The 22109-nt window shown below is 44.4% G+C and overlaps 1 protein-coding gene across 11 annotated transcripts in view; it reads right to left on the reverse strand.

The window, feature by feature from the left end:
- Positions 1-22109, reverse strand: part of SENP6 (SUMO specific peptidase 6) — a 178040-nt gene that overhangs the window by 23798 nt on the left and 132133 nt on the right. For all 11 annotated transcript variants that reach the window (XM_075923799.1, XM_075923801.1, XM_006131959.4 and 8 more), the window contains 6 exons: positions 9134-9360; positions 8477-8589; positions 8274-8390; positions 6787-6909; positions 6395-6487; positions 2265-2704 (listed from right to left, as the gene is read on the reverse strand). In XM_075923799.1, coding sequence (XP_075779914.1) covers positions 2265-2704; positions 6395-6487; positions 6787-6909; positions 8274-8390; positions 8477-8589; positions 9134-9360 — 1113 coding nt within the window. The remainder of the gene's footprint in view (positions 1-2264; positions 2705-6394; positions 6488-6786; positions 6910-8273; positions 8391-8476; positions 8590-9133; positions 9361-22109) is intronic.

Here is a 22109-nt window from a genome sequence, read left to right on the forward strand (position 1 = left end):
TTTAGTATGTTTAGTATGCTGGATGCTATTGGCTACCTCTGACAAACTAGATGTCAGACTAGACAATCCAGCACTCCCACCTACCACTCATGTGCCTTTACCTGATACAGTGACAGCTCTTGAACTTTTCTTAATGCAAGTGCTGTTCCAGATGAGGGCCACTGCTGGTAGCAGTCGCCACAGAAAAGCTTACAGAGGGAGAGCATACTAAAGGGCAGCCTCTAAGGGTGGCACGGTGACTACATGACTTTTTTCATTTATGTTTCTTAAAAAAAAAAAAATGTAGGCTATTAATACTTTACATCAATACACTGAAAAGAACGTAAAAGGTTGCAAAATCCAGCACACTGAAATTAGGAAACACCAGATATAAGACTGCCTATGCAATCTTGATGTGGCCCCCTTGTGCCTATATATTATGATACAATTTTTAATTTCTATGGTTACAAATTATTTATTTTTCACAGGATGCCTGCCTCACTCAGTGCACAGGGTGGGATGAATGATGTTCAGTAGATGATTCAAGTTTGTCTAAAACTGGGTTGTTGATTTTTAAACCTCATTAGTAGCAGACATTGGTAGCTATGTGGTGAATGAAGCCAGGGACTACATGAAAAGCATGGATGGTCTCAAGGTAAAAGTACTTGACTGACTCATGCTTTACCACAGATTCTTATATGACGTTACGCAAGTCAATAACCTCCAAATACAGTAATTCCTCATTTAACACTACAGATATGTTTCAGAAAATGATCATGTTAAGTGAAAACATGTTATGTGGGGTCAATTTTCCCATTGAAAATAATGGAAAAGGTGGGGGTTGCATGTAAAGCGGTGGTGTCTGTTGGGACCAGGACAAAGTTGAGCGAGAAAGGGGACTGGGTTACAGCAGGGAGGGGAGGTGTTTGGCTATGGGGAAGGAGAGGAGAGGGGAGAGGAACTGGGTTGGGAGTATGCCCCTGTGACGGGTATGCCGGGACCCGCACTGTATCCGGCAAGGGGGTGTTGCTGGGGAACGGTGTGGCGAGCGGTGAACCTGCCGCCGCTTTGCAGGGAGGCAGGGGAAGCCCTGCGCAGCCACCGGCAATGGGACGGTTGGAGAAATCATGTTATTCCGGGGACAGTCGTGTAATTCAAAAAACATTCCCTAAAAAAAAATCGTGCTATCGCGAAAACGTGTTAAGCGGGCACGTGTTAAATGAGGAATTACTGTATACACAAGCAACCATATGTTCCTCATTTCTGGGTGCCCAACTTGAGCCATAGTGCTCTCAACCACAGCTAAAATCTATGCAATCTGCAGCTGCATAGTACTCTTAAAAAAAACCAGAAATCAGTCTGGAGTTGCCAAGTTGGTCAGCCAATCACTATGTTATCCAAAAATTAGTGAATACTTTTGAAAATGCTGGCCTTAACCTGTTTGTGCCCATCTGTGAAATGGTAGAAAACCTCCGAATTTATAGCAATGTGGTAAAGATAAATACAATCATCTGTGTGAAGCATTCATACAACAGTGTTAAGTACCACAGAAAGCCCATTAAGAAATGAATCTCGTATTTGTGCATGGATTAGATGATGTGTGGTAAGGTAGGTATGGTGGGCATATATTCATAGACAAGGATAAACAAATTAAATATTTGCCTTGTTTCCTGAGTTTTCCATCTTGTGCACTAAATGCAGGAAAAAAAAAAAATCTATATGAAACTGTATAATACTACACGGCTGCATCTAGACTGGCAAGTTTTTCCGCAAAAGCAGATGCTTTTGCGGAAAAACTTGCCACCTGTCTACACTGGCCGCTTGAATTTGCGCAAGAGCACTGACGCTCTAATGTAAGATTGTCAGTGTTCTTGCGCCAATACTATGCTGCTCCCATTCGGGCAAAAGCCCTCTTGCGCAAATGCTTTTGCGCAAGAGGGCCAGTGTAGACAACGCGGTATTGTTTTGCGCAAAAAAGCCCTGATGGCGAAAATGGCGATTGGGGCTTTCTTGCGCAAAACCGCGTCTAGATTGGCACGGACGCTTTTTCGCAAAAGTGCTTTTGCGGAAAAGCGTCCGTGCCAATCTAGACGCTCTTTTCCACAAATGCTTTTAACGGAAAAGCTTTTCTCTTAAAAGCATTTGCGGAAAATCATGCCAGTCTAGACGTAGCCCATATGTATAGGAATCAAGAACTGTGGTTCCACAGCTGAGATACCTTTCTTCTGATAATATGAACTCTGAATCTTTCATACTAAAAGTACAAAGATTTAAAAAATACATACCCATAGGTTGTACAGCAGTTAAGTATTCACTCTGAATTCCATTTTCATCTGAAGTCCTATGATCAAGTTTATGACATGCAGATTGAACAGTCTTAGGTTCTTCTGAATCACTGTCTATTTGATTTATTTTTTTAAAACCACTTTTCCCCCTACAAGGGCTTCTTCTACAATATAGTGGCCCACTGTCTTCTGTTTCACTGTTCGTATCAGTTAAAGCTGCAGGAAGTTTTTTGTTCAATGGCTTCTTTACTGTAGCCTTGGAAGGAGAGCTTTGTGAAGACGAAACCAACTCGTTTGGCAAAGGAGATGGAGTGTTGCTCTCTCTTTCAGAAGAGAATGCTTTTATTTGCATTGGGGCACTTTCGTGGTAGTGGGGATTTGGTTCATATTTGGGTTTTTCTAAACCAGGAAAACAGATGACCGCCAAAAACCAGTGAGCACTACAAAAGAAAAATAAATTTGTAAGTAAATTTATACTGATTTAATATTTTAGTTATCAGAAATGAAGTGGCAAAAATTGGAGTTAACCGTGACTAAAAGAATGGTAGTTGGTTGGTTTTTCTACTTTTCTGAACACATCCATAACGTTCCCTAAAGGCGGGATTGTTTCGTGTACTGACCTAGCCACCATCCAACTCATTAATAGGATATGTTTAACTAAAACAAAGACACACACTGGGTATTTCTTCAAAGTAACTCATTGTTCATAACTCCTTTTCCTCCTCTAAAGCTTAAATATGTGTTTTCCCATTTTTTCCTCCTTCAGTGTGGACTAGTTAACAGCAGAGCTAATATTTTACATCTACTTCTATTTTTTTTCCTCTGGAAGTTCAATGGGAGCAGTTCAGCCTGCCCGTTCAGTCCAACTTGATTGTTGCTGGTATAGCCAGCCCACAGTCTCCTGCTCCCTAAACTTTCCAAATGTAAGTATGATCCCCCAATATCTCCTCCAATATCACATAGCCTTGGGCAGAGAAAAGCAGGAGAGAGAAGCGGGATAATGCTTCCAGCACCACCATCACCTGTGAAGCCATAGGAGAAGAGAGTTCACACTTCCTCCACAGATGTGGATGTGCAGGTTGGACCTCGCTGGTCCGGCACCCTTGGGACCCGACTGGTCCCAAATGAGGAGATTTGCTGGACCAGGAAAGGTCCCTCCCCTCATGATCGTGTTGCCATTGTACTAGGGCTCCAGTCTGCCCCCACTGATGCCTTAGCCCCCGGGGCTCTCCCTGGCCCTGATACTGCTGGGACTGGAGTGCCACGGCCAGAGCTGTGTAGCTGGGGTAGAGCTCCACTGCTGTCTGGCTTCGTGGCCGGGGCTGGAGTTCTGCAACCTCGGCCAGAGCTCCCTGGCTGCTGTTGGGATCGGAGCTCACTGGCTGGGGCTGGAGGTTCACAGCTGCCGCCAGGCTAAAGCTCTCCAGCAGCTGGGGCCAGGGAGCTCCGCTGGGGCCAGAACTCCCTGCCATGCTGGCTGTCCTTCCCACCGCACACTACATACACTGGGCTCCTGGCTGAGTAAGCGGTGCTCCTACCCCGCCACCGACCTCCCTGTACCTGGGCTCTGTGATCCAGGAGCATTCCAGGTCCATGCCAGACCACAGATGACGACGGACCAGGGAGTCCCAGTTAAGGGAGGTACAACCTGTAGATATCTGCAGCTCATTTTTGTGGATATGGATACAGATACGAAGTTTGTATCTAGAACCCTGCAAATTTGCAGATATCTGCTTTGTATCTAATCCACAGTCCATTTTTGTGGATACAAACATGGATACAAAATTTTATATCTGCAGGGCTCTACTGGTCCACAGCAGGTCCCCCTTTGCCTTTACAGATTTCACTGAAAGCCTGAACCTCCACACAATCACATATGGAGTGACAGCAAAGTATAGTTTGGGTGCAAGAAGAGGATGATCTGACTGAGTTCTCTTGGAGCTACTGTAATAAAAACAAAACAAAACCGAACCGTGTTTTACACAGATTTAGCTATAGCTAAAGACTTAACTAGTGGCTTTTCCTAAGAAAAACTGATTTGGGGTAAAATTTTCAAAAGTACTTACATGCCCTGGGAGTCTAAGGGCCATGGCATTCAGTATCATTTAAAATCAATGGCAGTTGGGCTCTTTAAAAAAAAAAACCACACCACCCAAAAAACCCACCCACAACACTTGTGCACTTTACCTTATTTCTTAACAGACTAATCGTCAACTTTCATCGGAATGCAAACAACAAGTTTCAAATAACATAAGTTTCAAATTTTGATTTCTAGGGTTTATCTACACTGGGGAGTTGAACCACTTGTAGCAGAACTAGCATGACAGTATGGGTGTACATGATATCAGAGCAGTTGTGTTTAAATCAGGCATATTGTTTTCAGGTAAATTCTGTCTTGTGTCCACACAATCCTCTACTCAGCCATTTAGTTCAACTATCTTCTGTATACTTATCCCACAGTTGCTGGAAAATCTCCCTGAAACAGTGACTTGTGGAAAGATTTCAGAAAGGCTTTTGGGAAGCATATGGTCAAACTCCAACAACTTCATCAGATGCACAGCCACTGAGCAGAGACATCCTGAAAATGTAGGCCTACAGCCTACCCCCTCTAGTCAGTCTTTCAGTGCGTCTTTTGGAGGAAGCTTCTCTTCTGCTCTCCAACTTTCTATGGGGGTTCTATAGGCTCTGTCCCCATCTCATCTCCAGGAAATCTCACCCCCAAACAAAAAATTAACTATTTCCTATTGCTAATGGTTTAACAGTTTTACCTTTGCTCCAGACTTGTCTCCTTCCTTCTGTACAGGCTAAATACTAGCCTGTTTCTCTGTCATCTCATAGATTCCCAGCTGACATCAAGCCCACCAATGCAAAAACAGACCTCATTCTTCTCCCACATAAAACTCTCATCTCTTGGTCACTATGGACATCACCACCATATGGACTGTCACACCTTCTTCCTGGACCAATCTCTAAATCCTTATATCTAGGCTATATCTAAATCTTGCTGATTCTTTCTAAGATACAGCCTTTCCTATCCATCCACACAGCTAAAACCCTCAGCTGTACTTATCTCACAACTTGATTACTGCAACATCTTTCTCTCTGGCTTTCATAAATGCATTCTTACCCTGCTCACATCCATTCAGAATACAGCTGCAAAGATAATTTTGTTAACCTGCCACTTTAATGTCACTTTTCGGTTGGTTCCTCTCTTTCTATACAATAGAACACAAGCTGTTTGTATTCACTTTCAAGCCCATTTACAGTCAGTCAATCACCACACTAGCTATCATCTCTCAGTTACTATTTAACTGCCAGTATTCACCTCCAGTTGGTTCATAAAAGCAGTTTCCCTTGCTCACTTGTTACATTTTTCAAACATACTTCCATGCTTTTTCCCATGCTACCCCAATATGCTTGGGAGAGAGTCCCCATAAAAATCCGCAAGTCTACTTAATGACTTACCTTCAAATCTCTCCTTTACTATGATGCCTACAAGAAGCTTGATGACTGTTAGGCTGCTTGTATGTAGAAACTACTAACTACTAAACTGACCAATGCTGTGTGTCTGTTATTTTGTACTCACCATCTGTTATTTCTTGCCTTCTACTTAGATTGCAAGTTCCTTGGCCGAAGGGATGTGTGTGTGTATCTGTACCTGACTAGAACTCCTAGGAACTATGGCAATGCAAGTAATCCACAATCTGTTTCAGCTCTGAGGGTCTGTACCATTGGAGCCAAGAGTAGGCAACTGGAAAGCCTTGAAGGGTCTCATAATCCAGCAGTTTAAAAAAGTTTCAAGGTAGAAGGTTAAAACTCCCCAACCGTACTGACCAAAACCAGATCAGAAGAGAAAGTTTTAAATAAATCTAGGTGAAAAATAAGATCACATACAGAAAAAAAATCTCATTTTTGAACAATAGGCATATTTCCCAATGATTCATGTATAATGACATTTGTACTGTTATTCCACTTTTTAAAACTTTTACCAGTTTGAGAGAAATGCTCAACATATGAAATGGGGAATGCTGCTGTAACTTCAAGTGCAATCACAGTAAGCATGCTTTTCATTTAAAAATTGGCAAACAGTTTCTACTGTACACATTAATAAAAGGCAGTTTTTTCCTTACGCTTCATTAAGAGGGACAAAAATAAAATCCTTCTCGAAAATGTCAACATGCCGTGTCCATGTTTTTACTCGCCCATGTCGCTTTTGCTGTATTCTGTAAGAGACCAAAAGCAGAGAGTAAATATTTAATATTTAGGGCATCATCTTATCTTTGTTTTGTTGCAATTTTTTAAAAAAGTAAGATTATCTTTCTGGATATTTTCATGGTACTTGCACCAGTGGAAAATGTTTCTAAAAGATTTTTAGTGCATATTCTATATTTATTGTTCTTGGGAAAAGACTTCAGAGATTCTGGCTAGCATCAGATATTCCAACTAATGTTCCTTCAGGTTTTATTTGTGTAATGTTTCTGTTCTAACGTCTTTCATTGTGTTTAGCACTTGTCACACTTACGAGAGGTTTGCAGTTTCATGAAGATTTCTCCTCTCTCTTTGATTAAGGCGTTTATAGAAAAATGAACTGAAAACATGAATTCTGTCAGCATCTTCTTTTTTCAGTTTTTCTAGAACCAAATACCTGTTAAAAAAAAATCCAATTAAAAAAGAATCCTGCCTCTCTTCGCTCCTATGTAAAGCTCTTTGATACTTGACTTGCTGACAAAGTCTGCCATATAGTGGCCATACTGACCACTGCGACCACCCTAAAAAGGTCTTAGATGCCTCTCATTAAATTGGAACAAAGTGCAAAAGTCTCATGGCTAAGTTAACTAACTAGAGTGAAACTAACAGATGCTATGCTTCCCACTCTAAGGCAGAATTTTTGCTTAAGTAATTTCATTACTTTTGGTGGGTTTGAGTTGGTCCTTTATTATGGTTTTCTGTTTCATTTATTTTCTTATCAAAGTATGTAGAAGTTTTGAACTTAATTAATGGGCCATTGATGCAATTTTTTAAAAAAAAAGGCAAGCAGAAAAAAGGAGCAACTCTGAAACGGTTACGAAAGAAAGCACAATTAATGTTCTTAAAAACCTCAGTCTCTCAAGTCTTCTCTTTTCTTCTAAAGTATATTTTAAAAGTATCTTCACAATTACACACACACACACACACACACACACACACACACACACCCACCCCCGTCTACATATTAGGGATCAAAACTCAACGGCTGCGTCTAGACTGGCATGATTTTCCGGAAATACTTTTAACAGAAAAGTTTTTCTGTTAAAAGCATTTGCAGAAAAGAGCATCTAGATTGGCACGGACACTTTTGCGCAAAAGCACTTTTTAGATGTCTACACTGGCCCTCTTGCGCAAGAGGGCTTTTTCCCCGAACAGGAGCAGCATAGTATTTGCGGAAGAACACTGACAATCTTACATTAGAGCATCAGTGCTCTTGCACAAATTCAAGCGGCCAGTGTAGACAGGTGGCAAGTTTTTCCGCAAAAGCATCTGCTTTTGCGGAAAAACTTGCCAGTCTAGACGCAGCCAACTACTTTATCAGGTATGTCATTTAATATCATAGTTTGGAAACTGGAATTTTTAAAATAGTTGCATTCTATGGGACTATTGAAAGACTTGTGATTAGCAAATTCTATAAATCAAAATAATTTAATTTCAGATCTAATGCAAACAAAAATTCTGAACATATTTATTCATCATAAAGAGAAAGGTCAAACTAAGTTAATTTTTCTTTTCTACTTAGTTATCACTATTATTCCTCTTATAGAGGAATCTTTGTAAAATCTGTTTTAAAATTAAGTAAGTATCAAACAGACAAAGCATAAAATTACAAACTTTTTAGCAAAATAAAAATGAAACTTAATTCTGGCAGATATACATGGCTTGAAACTAAGTCATTAATTGATCTATAGAGCTCTGATGTAAATATGTTTCAAAAGCCACAGTAAGGAGACGCTAAAAACCAGACTGAAATAAACTTACTTTAAATAAAAATCAATAATAACATCATTTAAAAATTCTCCTTCGTTTAGGCAATGGAGGTCTTCATTGGTCACAGAAATACCACCTTTAGCAGGAGGAGGTGGATAAACTATCAACCTGCAAAGAAAAATACATTAAATAATAAATCAAATTCCAAAGAAAGTATTAGATCATTGCAAAACAACAACAAAAAGACATCTTACTTTTCTATAGGGCCAATAAAGACTGTATGGGGCTCTCCAATTTCATCATCATCATCATCAAAAAACTGAAACGGAGGAGCATTTCTCAGCTGCATTTTGGAGTCAGAGACCACCTTATAAAATGAACATAACGTTTATTCAAGTCCACACTCAAAATTAATAAAATTGAATTAAGAACCTTGTAAATTCCCCCCAGAGAGACTATGCGTTCAATCATTTAAATACATGGTTTGAGAGGATAAGCAGAGGCATTTTCGTAACAGGTTGGTAATATCATTAGTACTATGGTCTAAAAGAACTATTTAACTTAAAGGTAAGAAAAATAGTTATTCATTTTTGGCACTTATATGTCACACAAACTTAAGTAATAGATCAAAATTCTGTAAGCTCTTAGAAGCTTGGTGAAAAGAAAACACTAATTACATTTAACTATAGTGCAGCAAAATAATTTTCCTCTTTTGGAATTATACTAATGTCACACACTTAGTTACAATGCTGCAAAAACAAAATATTTGAACAAAAAGCTAGAAAAACAAACAATATATACTAAAAGACAATTGTTCCCAGTGAAATAGGAAAGTCTAAGCATTGTATTCGTAAAGCAAATGACATCACAACTCAGAATAAAGCTTTGGTCACAAACAAAAACATATTTACATTTTTAATTTTGTTTTCTTTATGAGAACAGCTTCCTTTGGAGTTGTCTTCCAAGGATTTTGTAAAGGCCACAAGCCTACCATTGGCTTCTTCAAAGGGAATTTTCACAAAGAAATCAGAAATATTATTCCTGAGACCAATCTCAGCAACAATTTTTTCAAATATTGTATTTCCATGAGCATCAAGGCCAGTCTCAAAAATGAGAACGATGTACTGTTCTTCTGGATCTAAAGAAATGCAGATACACAATTGTCAACTTCCTTAAAATGAATAAAAACCCTATCTAGATGTTGCTATTTCAAAGTTACTGATGCTAAACAGACTAAGTTAAAACAAATGCATTAAAATAACACCACAATTTTACAACTTGGATTCCCAAAGTTAAACCTGATTACGAGAGGTGTGCAACCTCTGCAAATTCAGTGAGCACTGTGTGTTCTTATTTATTCTGAAATATCAGGCCAATGTGATTTACAAGGTTCAAAATTAATGCCTAAAGACACACATCTCAATTTGAAAAATTTGGCCTCTATTTGTTTAACATGGTAAAGTTATTCTAAATACAGATAATCTGAAATACATACATAGGTATCTCACTTAAAAAAAATCCAGAGTATTAAACCACATGTACTGGGAAAGGAAGAAATGCTGTTGAAGACAACAGAAAGTGTGACTATTGCTTGCTGGCCTTATTAATACCATATACATACAGTATATTTTGGAGGATTTATTTGTTTGGAAAAAAAGTGCATTATAATGAAGTTATTCACTCTCATTTTGTCCAGCCATCCTTACTTGTGCAAAATATTGCAGAATACTACTGTTATTTGGAAATGTGGAGAATCACACCTGCCAAGTAGTTTAATAAGATGCAGAGTTAGAGGTCCCAACATCAAAATGCAGCAACTTCTCTCTAACCCTGTATTTCACTAAAAAAAAGCATATAAAATTATCAAGAAATCAACTTTGTCTTTTCTTGTACTTGCTGTCTTGTAATTTCAGCATAATTTCATATCAATGTCTGGAGGTGGGGATTTATTGTTCCCAGATCAACACCAGTATTCACCAACAGCATTGCCACTGAAATGGACTTAAATCAATGTGCATCTGGTATAGCACTTTCACAGACCTAGAATAATGCTGGACTGTTTACAAAGTAAAGTTGGTTTATAATCTAAACTGATGAAGAACTGAAATGATTAGGGTTAAGAATGTGCAAGTAGGGTTAACGATATACAAGTAAGTTTACTTGAGCTGAAATTTTTACCCAATATTTTACCAAATTCAGTGATTTTGTATTTTTTAATAATAAATCCATCTTATGAGCTGTAGTCATCTGCCTACTCATGTATTCCTATGTGACATTTAGAAAATCCACCCTTTCTTTCTCCCACTCACGCTCCAACAGACTACGGATGTGACTCAGTAGTTGTCTACTTGATTAACCAATAAGCATAGGCCTATATAAAATGTCTTTAAGGGGTACATTGCTTAGGAAAGCCATGGAAATGAAGTGTGTGTGTGCGGTTGGGGATGGAGCAGTTTGCTCCCATCCTGAGATAGGATGTCGTGACAGGATGGAATATATGGCATGGCTGTGGACATCGTATGTAAAAACAGGAACCAGGTTTGTCTGGCCCAGGATGGGACTATCAGTATGACTAGAGCTCTGTCAGTGTGAATCTGGCATAGAACTCTGGAGATGAGTGGAATGGGTGGGGAGGCATAATGCAGCAGCTTGTTCCAACAGTTGAGGAATGCATCACCCCGAGAACCCATACCTACTCTGGCTCTTGAACAGCATCCGACGTACTTCATATTATTGGGAGTTGCAAAAAGATGGAGATGAGTATCGCAGGATGCAGCTCCCATTTGTGGTCAATAGTGAAGTTGCGAGTCAGGGCATCTACCTGAACATTGTTCACCTCAGGTTGGTATGAGGCTCTTATGGTGATATCATGGCAGATGCACCAATTCCAAAGGTGGACTGCCTCAGCACAGAGCGATGGGAAGAGAGGTCCTCCCTGCCTGTTCATATAAAACGTGGCTGTCATATTGTCAGTAAGTATATGAACGGTCTGATAGGCAACGATTGTAAGAAAATGACTGCACGCATTCCTTATGGCCCTGAGCTTGAGGAGGTTGATGTGTAGTGAGGGCTTGTGCGGTGACCATCTGCCTCGGACTGTGTGTTGAAGCAAGTGTGCCCCCTGGCTTATGATAATCTGCATGGATGGTTCGGGCTCATGGAAAGGTACTCCTGTTAAAAAGTTGGTGAGTACTGTTCACCATGAAAGCGAGCCTAGCACCTTCTTGGGGACTGTGACAGGGCCGAGGTGACGGCAGCAGCTGCAGCCACCCTTGGGACCTGACCTTCTGAAAGCCCCGCCGAAGCGTTCTGCAGGGAAGGCTCAGACTCTCAGCGGCTGTGCACCACTTGCTCGGTCACCACTCCCAGAAGTGACGTAGGGCAGTGTGCTGACACGGGAGAGAGCGTCGGAGAGGGGGAGGAGCCTGGTTGGAAGGGGGAGAGAGAGGAAGTAGAAAGGGGGAAGGAGAGGACGCCGAGGAGAGGTAGGAAAAAGGCAGGAGAGGGGCAGAGGCGGAGAGAGCAGAGAGGAGCTGAAGTTGCAGACGGGAAAGGACGGCAGCGTGAGAAACCGGAGGGGCATAAGGACGCTGGCCTGAGCATGGCCACGGAGACGGGAGGAAGTGACCCAGGACTGAGCATTGGAGCTGGACAGGCAGCTCGAGGGTTGGTGAGTTACGGCGGCTGCCCCACCAACCGTACAGGGAGCTATCTCCCCGTCCTTAGGGTCCTGGGTCGGGACCTGGAGTGAGGGGGGCCCAGGTCCCCCTCCTGTCAGCCGGGCAGCATTACGAGGGGGGAGGCCCTATGTCTGGGGTTATTCCGGGGTGTTAGAAGGGCAAGTAGTGACATGAGTAGGGTAGGAGAGACTGGGGTAAAGGGAATGGTTCGCCACTGACCCAATGATGACATGGCTGTAAAGCTGAGGGGAGGCTCGAGTCATGATAGGGACTATGACCTATTTGTGCAAGGGGCAATGCCTTGGCTTGTAAACTGATGCTAGCCAGTGTTGTATGGCTCTGAAATGGAGATGCGCGTGCTGCATGGCATAGGTAGTGGCAGCCATTTGGCCCATTACCTGGAGGCAGGTAAGTGCTATAGCGGTAGGAGTTGCCAACAGTATGTTGATGAGATTGCATAGGACTGTAAATCGGTGAAGTAGGCAGTCAATCGAGGCGGGCCCCAATGAACTCTATACCCTGTCTGGGCTGCAGGGTTGATTTCTGTTCATTTAAGAGGAGGCCTAGACCGAGCACGGTGGTAGTCACCCACTAAGATCGGCCTTTTATAAAAGAGAGTCGTCTAAGTATGGAAAGATCACAATGCCTTGCTGTCTCAGATAGGCTGTGACTACAGCCAGGACCTTTGATAAGATCCTGGGGACAGAAGACAGTCTGAAAGGGAGGACTCTGTACTGTTAGTGATTGTCGCCCGCACTAAATTGGAGATATTGTCTGTGTGATGGGTGTATGGCAATGTGGAAGTATGCGTTCTGAAGGTTGAGGGCTATGAACCAATCCCCTTTGTCCGGAGCCAGTACAATCGAGGCCAGTGTTACCATCTTGAAGCGTTGCTTCCACAGAAATTTGTTTAGATTCCAGAGGTCCAATATGGGTCTCCAGCCCTCTGTGTGCTTCTGTGTCAGAAAATATTTGGAATAGAAACCTCTTGCCCATAAGGGCAGAGGGACCCTCTCTCTCACTCCCAAATGCAGGAGGCTTTCAATTTCTTGTCTGGGAAGTCTCGTGAGAGGGGCCCCTGAAGAGGGCTGGGGAAGAGAGGTGGGCAACCGAAAGCCATGTAAAGGGGATAGCATATCCTGTGCGGATTATTTCTAAGACCGACTGATCTGCTGTTCTAACATCCCATTTATGGTAAAAGGGAATGAGTCTGTTGGTAAAGAGATGGTACTGGCTTGTTGGAAAAGGTTGAAATGGGAGGTTGGGCAGGCCTTTGATCAAATCTTAAAAATCTGCTGCTTTGCTGCTTGGGAACTAGAAGAGCAAGTTTGAGGTGGGTGCCTCCTCTGGGAGTGTTGGCTAGGGCGACTGTAGACGTACTGCCTTTGTTGAATGCGGTTGTAGTAACTGTCTCTGTTCTTGTGGTATGGAGTATAATGCCTTCGCCGGTATGGTGGGGTTTACATGCTGAGCGTACAAAAGGTAGTGCAGGAGTCCTTGTTGTTGTGTAGCCCTTCATCCATAGTAGCAGCAAAAAGTTTGCACTTAAAGGGAAGGTCTTCTACCCTGAACTAGAGTTCTTGTAGCCAGACAGGAACCCCCCTTGTAACATCCATTTTTGCTTGCCTGGATATGCAGGCTCAGTGACCGTGAATGGCTGTAAATAGAGAGATGCCAATTGCTGACCAAGAGGCTGCCGAGGAGTGCCCTTGACTAAATCCCATATTGATACGAATACACAGCCGTCTGCGGGGGGAGGAATCTCTCACCCAGTAAAAAAAATGTCTAGTACTCACAATTTAGTTCTCTCTCTTGCAAGTGTAAATTATTTGAAACTCCCTTGTAAGAACTGGCGCCACAAAACGGACCAGTACAATTTGACATCTTAAGATAAGAAAAAGGATACGGGCCCCCAGGGGTATAAAGATGGGTCCAGCAGCACATTTACTCGGAGTGTCAATCTACCATCTATCTGCTGGTCAGGTTAGGTGTTGGACCTCCCGAGGTTCCAAAGGGATGCCCATCTCGTATTCGTCTTTCCTAGGAATTGAGGGACCGGCCCTGGCTTGACCCGCTGGAGTCGAGGGGCACAGAAAGGGGTAAAAATTGTACCTGGATGTGGTCCTTTGTCTTAAGTGTACACATAGACTTAGAGCTCTTTATAGAGTAAGCTGTCACTTGGTACCATTATTTCTATTTTCTATCTTTATTTTCTTTGTAACCATTTTTAAAATCTATATTTGCTAGCAGTTAAGAAATAGAGCAATAGCCATTGTAACCATATGATTTATAAGCTTATTTAATAAACCTGTAACTGTTTAAGCTGTAACCTGACTCCTTCAGTTGCTGTAACAGAACCAAGCACAATTTAAAAGAACTTCAGCTGGTCATAAGGGACAGGTATAGGAGGAGCTTGGGCGTTTGGATCGTGCCACTCCCAGGTGACAGATCAGTTGGGGCATCTCTCAGTCTTCCCTAGACTGCCCGCTGCATAGGGATCCTGTATCCTAGCAGCTGAAATCTGAGATGTAATAAGCTCTTCCTATGAACTCTGGGGTGTCTGTCAGCCTGTTGGCTGCCCTCCGCGACGGGACCCCGGTCCTAGCAGTAAAGACATGGACGTTAAACCTTTTCTCAGTAACACACACACACACACACACACACACACACACACACACACACACACACTGCCCTGTCGGCTGACAGTTCTTTGGGTATGCCAGCTGATAGGAGCCAAGAGGCTCTTCTCATTACCAAAGCCATGGCCATTGCCGTAGTTGCCATGTAAACTTCATCTATTGAGGGAAGAAGGGCTGTACAAGCAATAGTGTGCCCTTCGTGGATGATTGATTTCATCATGGGTTTTTTGGAATTGGTAGGTGTTCCATCAACCCTGCCAATTTGGAATAGTTATCAAAGTCATGGTTTGCCAGCAATGCTGCATAGTTAGCAATTCTTAACTGAAGTGTAGCCAAATAATAGACCTTTATCCAGAATACTTCTAATTTTGTGTGTTCCTTGTCGTTGGATGTTGGTCTGGTCTGAGAGGCCCTTGCACGTTGGTTAGCAGCGTCCACAATGAGATAATTTGGTGGTGAATGTGAGATAAGGAAGTCTAGGTCCTCTAGTGGTATGAAGTACTTCCTGTTGGACTTCTTGCAAGTTGGCTGAACTGAGGCAGGGGTTTGCAAAATTTCATTGGAGACCTCCATGATAGCCTTGTTGATAGGGAGTGTGATTCTTCCCTGCGAAGGAGGACTGATGTTTTTCAGAAGTCAGTGTTGTTTCTCGCCAACTTCCTGCTGGACATCTTGGGTTGTCACAACAGTTCTTGGAATAGCTTTAGGTCATCTGCAGGGTGGGTATCATCTGGTATTACTGTGTCTTCAAGGTATGAAGAGGTGTTATTGGGAGGAGATGAGAGTGGAAGGAGTCTCTTCCTTGGAGCAGACCATGTGGGAGAGTGTCTGTTTCGTGGACCCCAGAGGTCCAATGGTGACGAGCGGGGAGGGTAGTGGGAAGGGTTGGTCTGGCCACTCTGAGTACTAAGGAAGATATGTTGGTCGTTCATGATAACAGTAAAGATGGTGAGAGGTAGCAGGGGACGAGTACTGTGATGAGAAAGCACTGTCCCAGCTAAAGGCAGCATGCTCACAGCGTACAGGAGACCTCACATGGTGTGGGGAAACTCCTGAAGAGAATGGCATAAGGGAAGCCTCTCTGGAGTGAGGAGGTTAAATGCCCTGCCTACCACCTGTGCCTGTATTATGTACCTGTGCCTGTATTATGTACCTGTGCTGGAGCATCCACAGGAGAAGGCATCAAGTCAGGAGCGTTGGGGCTTGCATTTAAAGATAATACCTTATGGGAGGGCTGCTTGGTCGCTGGCGGCATGGATCTCGGTGCCGCATCTCTCAACAGTGCCAGCACTGGCATGTGGGCGTGCAGGTGATAGCTCTCCAGTGCCGATTCTGCTCTCTTTGGCACCAGGCTGAGCGCAATGTGGCGGTTGCAGTGCCAGTTCGAGCCCCTGATTCCCCAGTGATGGTAGTGCTCAGCTTGTCACCTCTGGGAACTCTATAGGATGGAGTTGGGGGCAGGGATTTAGATGCGGATGGTCCCTTCTTAGCCTGCTTCTGGAGTAATGGTAAAGCGGTTCTCTTTCTGGGAGCCTATGCTGCTGGTAGAGAGGCTTGAGAGCACATAGTCTGCATTGCCTTCTCAAATAAAATCATCTGGAGCTGGTGCTCCCTACCTTTCTTCGCTCTTGCTATGAGGGCGTGGCACAGTTAGGGTTTCTGGGGTATGTGCACTTCCCCTAAGCAGTGGATGAAGGAGTTACCTTGCGCAATAACGGTGGTTATTCAAGATGTGGGTCCCCGTGGATACTCCACTCTGGGTGCTGGTGCATCCTCACGCCGGCAACCGGAGATTTTTCTAGCAGTGTCCGTCACGCCGTGGTGTTCCCTTGTGCCATTGGTGTGTTGGGCGCACGTGTGGCACGGTTCCCTCCGTTCCTTCTCTACCCATGCTAGTAGAGCATAGGACTCCAAAACAGAGGAAGGAGAGAGGGTAGTGGAGCACCCATGTGGGGACACATCCCGAAGAACCACTGTTACTGCATAAGGTAACTCTCTCTTTTTCGAGTAGTGTCCATGTGGGTGCTCCACTGTGTGTGACTATAAAGCAATAGTTGGCTCACGGAGATGGGTTTGGAGCTCTGTTGTTGTCACAGAGGATAATATTGTTTGTCCGACAGCCATGAATGTCACTATGGAGGAGGTCAGAGTGTAATGTGCGGTCTGATGACCAAGTGGCTGCATTGCAAATGTCCTGGAGAGGTACATTTTTGAGTAAAGTGGTTGTAGAGAACATAGACCTGGTGGAATGGACAGTGATGGTGCTCAGTGGTTCTTTGTTGTGTATGGTGTAGCATGTGTGGATGCATGAAGAGATTAATTTGGAGATCCGAGAAGCGATAGACTGCCCTTTAGATCGTTCCGCAAAGAATAGGAAGACGCTAGGAGATATCCACCAGACTCTCGTATGATCAACGTAGAACAGGAGCACTCTGCGGACGTCAAGGGTGTACCATGCTGCTTGTGATGAATCAATAGGCGGCTTGGGGGGAAAAAAAACAGGTGGAAGTGTAAGTGTATAGGTTCATTGATGTGGAAGGGAGAGAGAACTTTCGGGAGAAATTTGGGGTGGGGTGGAAGTGTCACTCTGACCTTGGTGAAAATTGTGTAAGGCGGGGTCCCGTCATTAGGGTGGCAATTTCCCCGACTCTCTTACTAGAAGTTATTGCGACTAGAAAGGAAACCTTCATAGACAGGTATTACTAAGGACAGGTTGCCAAGGGCTCGAATGGCGGCTTCGTCAGGCTCTTGAGTACGTGATCTAGGTCCCAGATGGGAATTGGTGGGCGAACGGATGGAAAAGGTGTTTTGTAGACCACTGTGGAATCTTTTGGTGATTGGGTTCAAAAGGAAACAATCACTGTCAGTGGTGTGGTAAAAAACTGCTATAGCAGCTGCATGAACCTTGGTAGTATTTAGCACCAGGACTGACTCCCTAAGGTGCAAGAGATAGTCCAGTAGGATGGGGAGAGGGGTGGTCTCAGGGGGTATAGTAGGAGTACGTTTAAGCCACTGGGAGACTCTGTTCCATTTGTAGAGGTAAGTTTTCCTGGTGGACTCTCTTCTGCTGTTGATTAATATTTCTTTTACTCTTTCAGACCAGGTGTTCTCAGCATCCTGGAGCTATGAAGGAGACAAGAGTGGAAGTGGAGTTTGTGCAGTTCAGGGTGGAGAATTGCAGTGTGATTCTGGGAGAGAAGATTGCATTGAGGTGGAAATGCGGATGGATCCGTCACTGTCATTCTGCAGAGATAAGGATACCATGTTTGCCTCGACCATGCTGGTGCAATGAAAATCACATGAGCTCAATCTATTTCTGATTTTGTGGAGTATGGGAAGGGTTGGGAACTCAGAGTAGCGGTGCATCCCATCTGATGGAGAAAGAATCCCCGAGGAGTGCTTCCCTAAGGCTGCTCTGGAGTAGTAAAGGTGGCATTTGCGATTGTTCCTGGTTGCAAAAAGGTCTATGTCTGGTTGACCCCATTGGCGAAACATGTAACCGAGGGCATGCATGTCTAGCTCCCACTCTTGGTGGTCATACAGCTTGCGACTGAAGGTGTCTGCTGTAACTAACACTCCAGGGTAGTACATGGCAACGGGATTAATCTGGTGCACCAAGCACCAATTCCATAGTTTGAGAGCCTCCATACTTAGGGATGGGGATCGTGCACCACCTTGCCGTTTGATATAATACATTCAAGTGGTGTTATCCATCATGATGTTGATAGTCTTGAGAGCTATGTAGTGTAGGAAATGCTGGCATGCATATTGCACTGCTCTCAGTTCCAAAAGGTTGATATGGAGGGTTTGCTTTGCGAATGACCATTTGCCCTGGGCCGTGAGGGCTCCTAGGTGAACACCCCATCCCATGAGTGATGCATCGGTCGTAATGGTAAATGTAGGGGTCGGTTGATGGAATGCAATGCCAGTTAAGACGTTGTCTGGTTCTGTCCACCAGTGCAAGGAGTTGAGGACCCATGGCGGAATGGTAACTGACTTGGACAGCGGGTCTCTAGACGGGGTGTAAAGTGTGGTGAGCCAAGACTGAAGGCATGTCACGTGGAGCCTTGCTAACCTGACAATGTAGGTTGTGGCAGCCACGTGACTCAAAATTTTCAGGCATTCGCAAATTGTCATGGTAGGGATACCTCATGCAACCGCTATGAGTTTGCAGGGCAGGCTCTAGAGAGCGCGGGGCCAGATTCCGGGGGCGGGGCCGCACATGTGCCATGCACCCTGGACATCACAACGCATGCGCCGTGCGCCTGGGGGGACCCCGTGATGCATGTGCCCTGGACCTGGGGGTACCCCGCGCTCCCAGCGCACGTGTTGCTCACCTGGGTATGGGGTCCCCTCAGGCACAGGGCCCCACGCTAGGGAATCGGGCAAATCGGCCTAAGGCTGGCCATGTGAGGTTGTGTAGAGTATTGAATCTGTGCATGGGTAAAGTCACTTTGGCTGCGACGGTATCTATTTGTGCTCCTATAAATTTCAGTGCTTGTGTGGGAGTGTGGATTTTAAGTAGTTTATATGGAAGTTGAGACAAAGCAAAAGGTTTGTGGTAGTCTCGGTCATGTGTTTGGTCTCTTAGAGGGATGAACCTTTGATAAGACAGACATCTAAGTATGGAAATGTTATGACTCCCTGATGATGTAGGCATGCTGCTATAACAGCTAGAGTTTTGGACAACACTCTGGGAGGCATTAAAAGGCCAAAAGGGAGCACTCGGTATTGGTAATGACGACGGCCAACTGTGAATCGTAGAAAATGTCTGTGGGAGGGATGGATTGTTATGTGGAAATATGCATCTTGAAGGTTGAGAGCTGAGAGCTAATCTCCTTGATCCAATGCTGGGATTATTGTTGCTAGGGTCACCATCTTGAATCTTTGGTAAGCGATGTATTTGTTGAACTTCCGTAAATCTAGAATGGGCCTCCATCCTCCATTCTTTTTCTGTGTCAGAAATAAGTTGAGTAAAACCCTCAGCCATGGAACTCTGTTGCTACCGGTTCTATGGCGCCTAAGCGGAGGAAGAAAAGCACCTCTTGCTCGAGGAGGGTCTCGTGAGAGGTGTCCCTTAAGAGAGACAGGGCGGGAGAGTGGGTAGGGGGGAAGAGAAATGAAAGGGATGGAATAACCATAGTCGATGAGCTCTAGGACCCATTTGTACAATGTTATTTGAGCCCACTGTTGAAAGGAGGGGCGGAGACGGTGATTGAATTGTGGATGGTTAGCTGATGGTGTAACCACAAGGAGAGTGTCTTTCTGGCTCCGGACTGAACCTTAAAATGTGTTGTTTGGATGTGGAGGGATGGGCTGCCACCGCCTGGTATTGTTGCTGACACTGAGGCCTACATCGTTGGGGGTCTTTGCTTGCGTCAGAAGTCATATCTTGGTTGCTGTCCCTATGGCTCCCTAGGTCTTCGGTAATTATTTTATCTGTCTCTCTCAAATAGGGGGAGTGTCTGTAAGCGAGTCCTTCAGGGTCTTGAGGGTGTTGAGGGAGTCCTTCATTGAGTGAAGTACTTTGTCAATTTTTGCAGCAAAGACATTGGTCTTATCGAAGGGTAGGTATTCAACTTACTGCTGCAAATCCCTAGGCACCCCCTGATGGTTAGAGCCAAAATATTCTCTGCATCACAATCGCTGAGGCAGTGACTTGTGCGGCCATGTCTGCCACATCCATCGCGGACTGTAGTGCTGTGCGAGAAATTGTATGTCCCTCCTGCATAATGTGGAGGAGGATAAGCCATTTATGTTAAGGTAAATATTGTGTAAGTTCTTGGAGTCCGGAATAATTAGAACAGTCATAATCTGCTAACATGGCAGTATAATTTGCTGCTCTGAAGAGCAGCGCTGCTGAAGATGGTAGAGAAGGAACTGAGGGAGCAGTGCTGTGCACGCACCTAACTGACACCAACGGCACAAGGGGGTGCCACGGTGCATGCACAGTGGGCACTGCTAGAAAAATCTCCGGTCACCAGTGCAAGGTCACACCAACACCCACAGTGAAGCACCCACAGGGACATTACTCGAAGAAGAAACTGTCCATGTGTTTACCTGAGACCGACATTGGCTACTGGCACAACTGGTATTTTTTAAAGCCAGAGGAACTCGGCACTGCACAGAATGAGGACCGTAGGGGTGAGTGTTTCGCTTGAGTTTTGCCCATGTATGTATTTACTTTGTTGCTGTTGTATTCAGTTTTCTCCCCCCACTCCGTCTCCTCAGGTTCTATATTAATTTTTTTCATTTTAATTTTTTTTTGAAGAAGGCAGGGAGCAGTGCAGCAGGGTTACCAGCTGCCTGAGGGGCAGGCGCTGGGACAAGCAGCGGCTCCATTAGGAGTTTACAGGAATTTTTTTTTTCCCCAGGGAGGAAATGCAGTGTTGAGAAGGAAAAGTAGTGAGGGAAGGGAAACAGAGAGGTTCCCTTTCCCCCTCCCTAAGGAGAAAATGCTGAGGAGAACGGAGAGCTCTGACTGTGACTGAGGACAGCAGAAGAGGAACTGAAAGGACAGCCTATGCGTGAGAGGACCCAACTGAACACAGCATGAGGATCCCCTTGCGCATGCGCGGCCCACTGACAACTGCTGAAAAAGCTCTGCTCCATGGCTCCAGGCTATCCTTATACCTTACGTGGAACACCCATGGGGCTAGCACCCGAAGAAGAAAAGGAGATGCTGTGCACTCTTCCCATCCCAAGTTCCTTCTTGCTGGAAACAGAACAGATAGGAGCAACACATCTTGAACAACAGCAGTTACAGAACAGGTAACAGTTTTATTTTTTGAGAGCTTGCTCATCTCTATTCCACAGTGACTACCAGAAGTGGGGAGCAATCAGGAACGAGAAGGCTACAGGACCACCTTGCCAAATCCATCATCATCCCTAGTCTGGAAATCAATGGCAGAATGCCTGAAAAAGGTGTACATGGACGATCATGTTGTCAGATGTACTAGTTAGGGATGTGGGCCAGAAGTGCCAACCACGAATCCTGCACCCTAGTCAAGTGCACCTATATAATCGGAGGTGGGGGAACGCCAGCCAGGTAGTAGCAAGTGTGGATACATGAAGTGATCCAGTTTGAAACTCTCTGGTAGAGACCAGCTGATCTCTCATATGCTCAGTCATGGAAATGAACAACTGTGTGCATTTCCAGTGGTCTAGTCCTCTACAGCTAAAAAGTCAGGGTCCGCATTCATATTCAATGAGTGAAGACACCTCTTCTTGTTAGAGGAGTGGGGTTTGGGGCAGAGAACTGGTAGGAAAATGTCCTGCCCCAAATGGAAAGCAGACAACACCTTTGGTAAGACGGCTGGATGAGGACAGAGCTGAGCCTTGTACTTATGGAAGACTGAGTAGCTCTGAGGTAAAGGCTCGAAGTTCAGAAACTCATCTTGTCATGTTATCGCCACAAGGAAGGCTACCTTCCAGCATACAGCCGGAGTTCAAATGGGGAGGGAGGAAGAAAGGGACTGTGAGCCTAGAGAGACCGGATTCAAATTCTATGGTGGAAACGGGGGTCTGACCTGGGCAAAGAGACTTTTCAGAGCTTTGAGGAAGTTGCC

Source organism: Pelodiscus sinensis, chromosome 3 (assembly GCF_049634645.1).
Source record: "Pelodiscus sinensis isolate JC-2024 chromosome 3, ASM4963464v1, whole genome shotgun sequence".
NCBI lineage: Eukaryota > Metazoa > Chordata > Testudines > Trionychidae > Pelodiscus > Pelodiscus sinensis.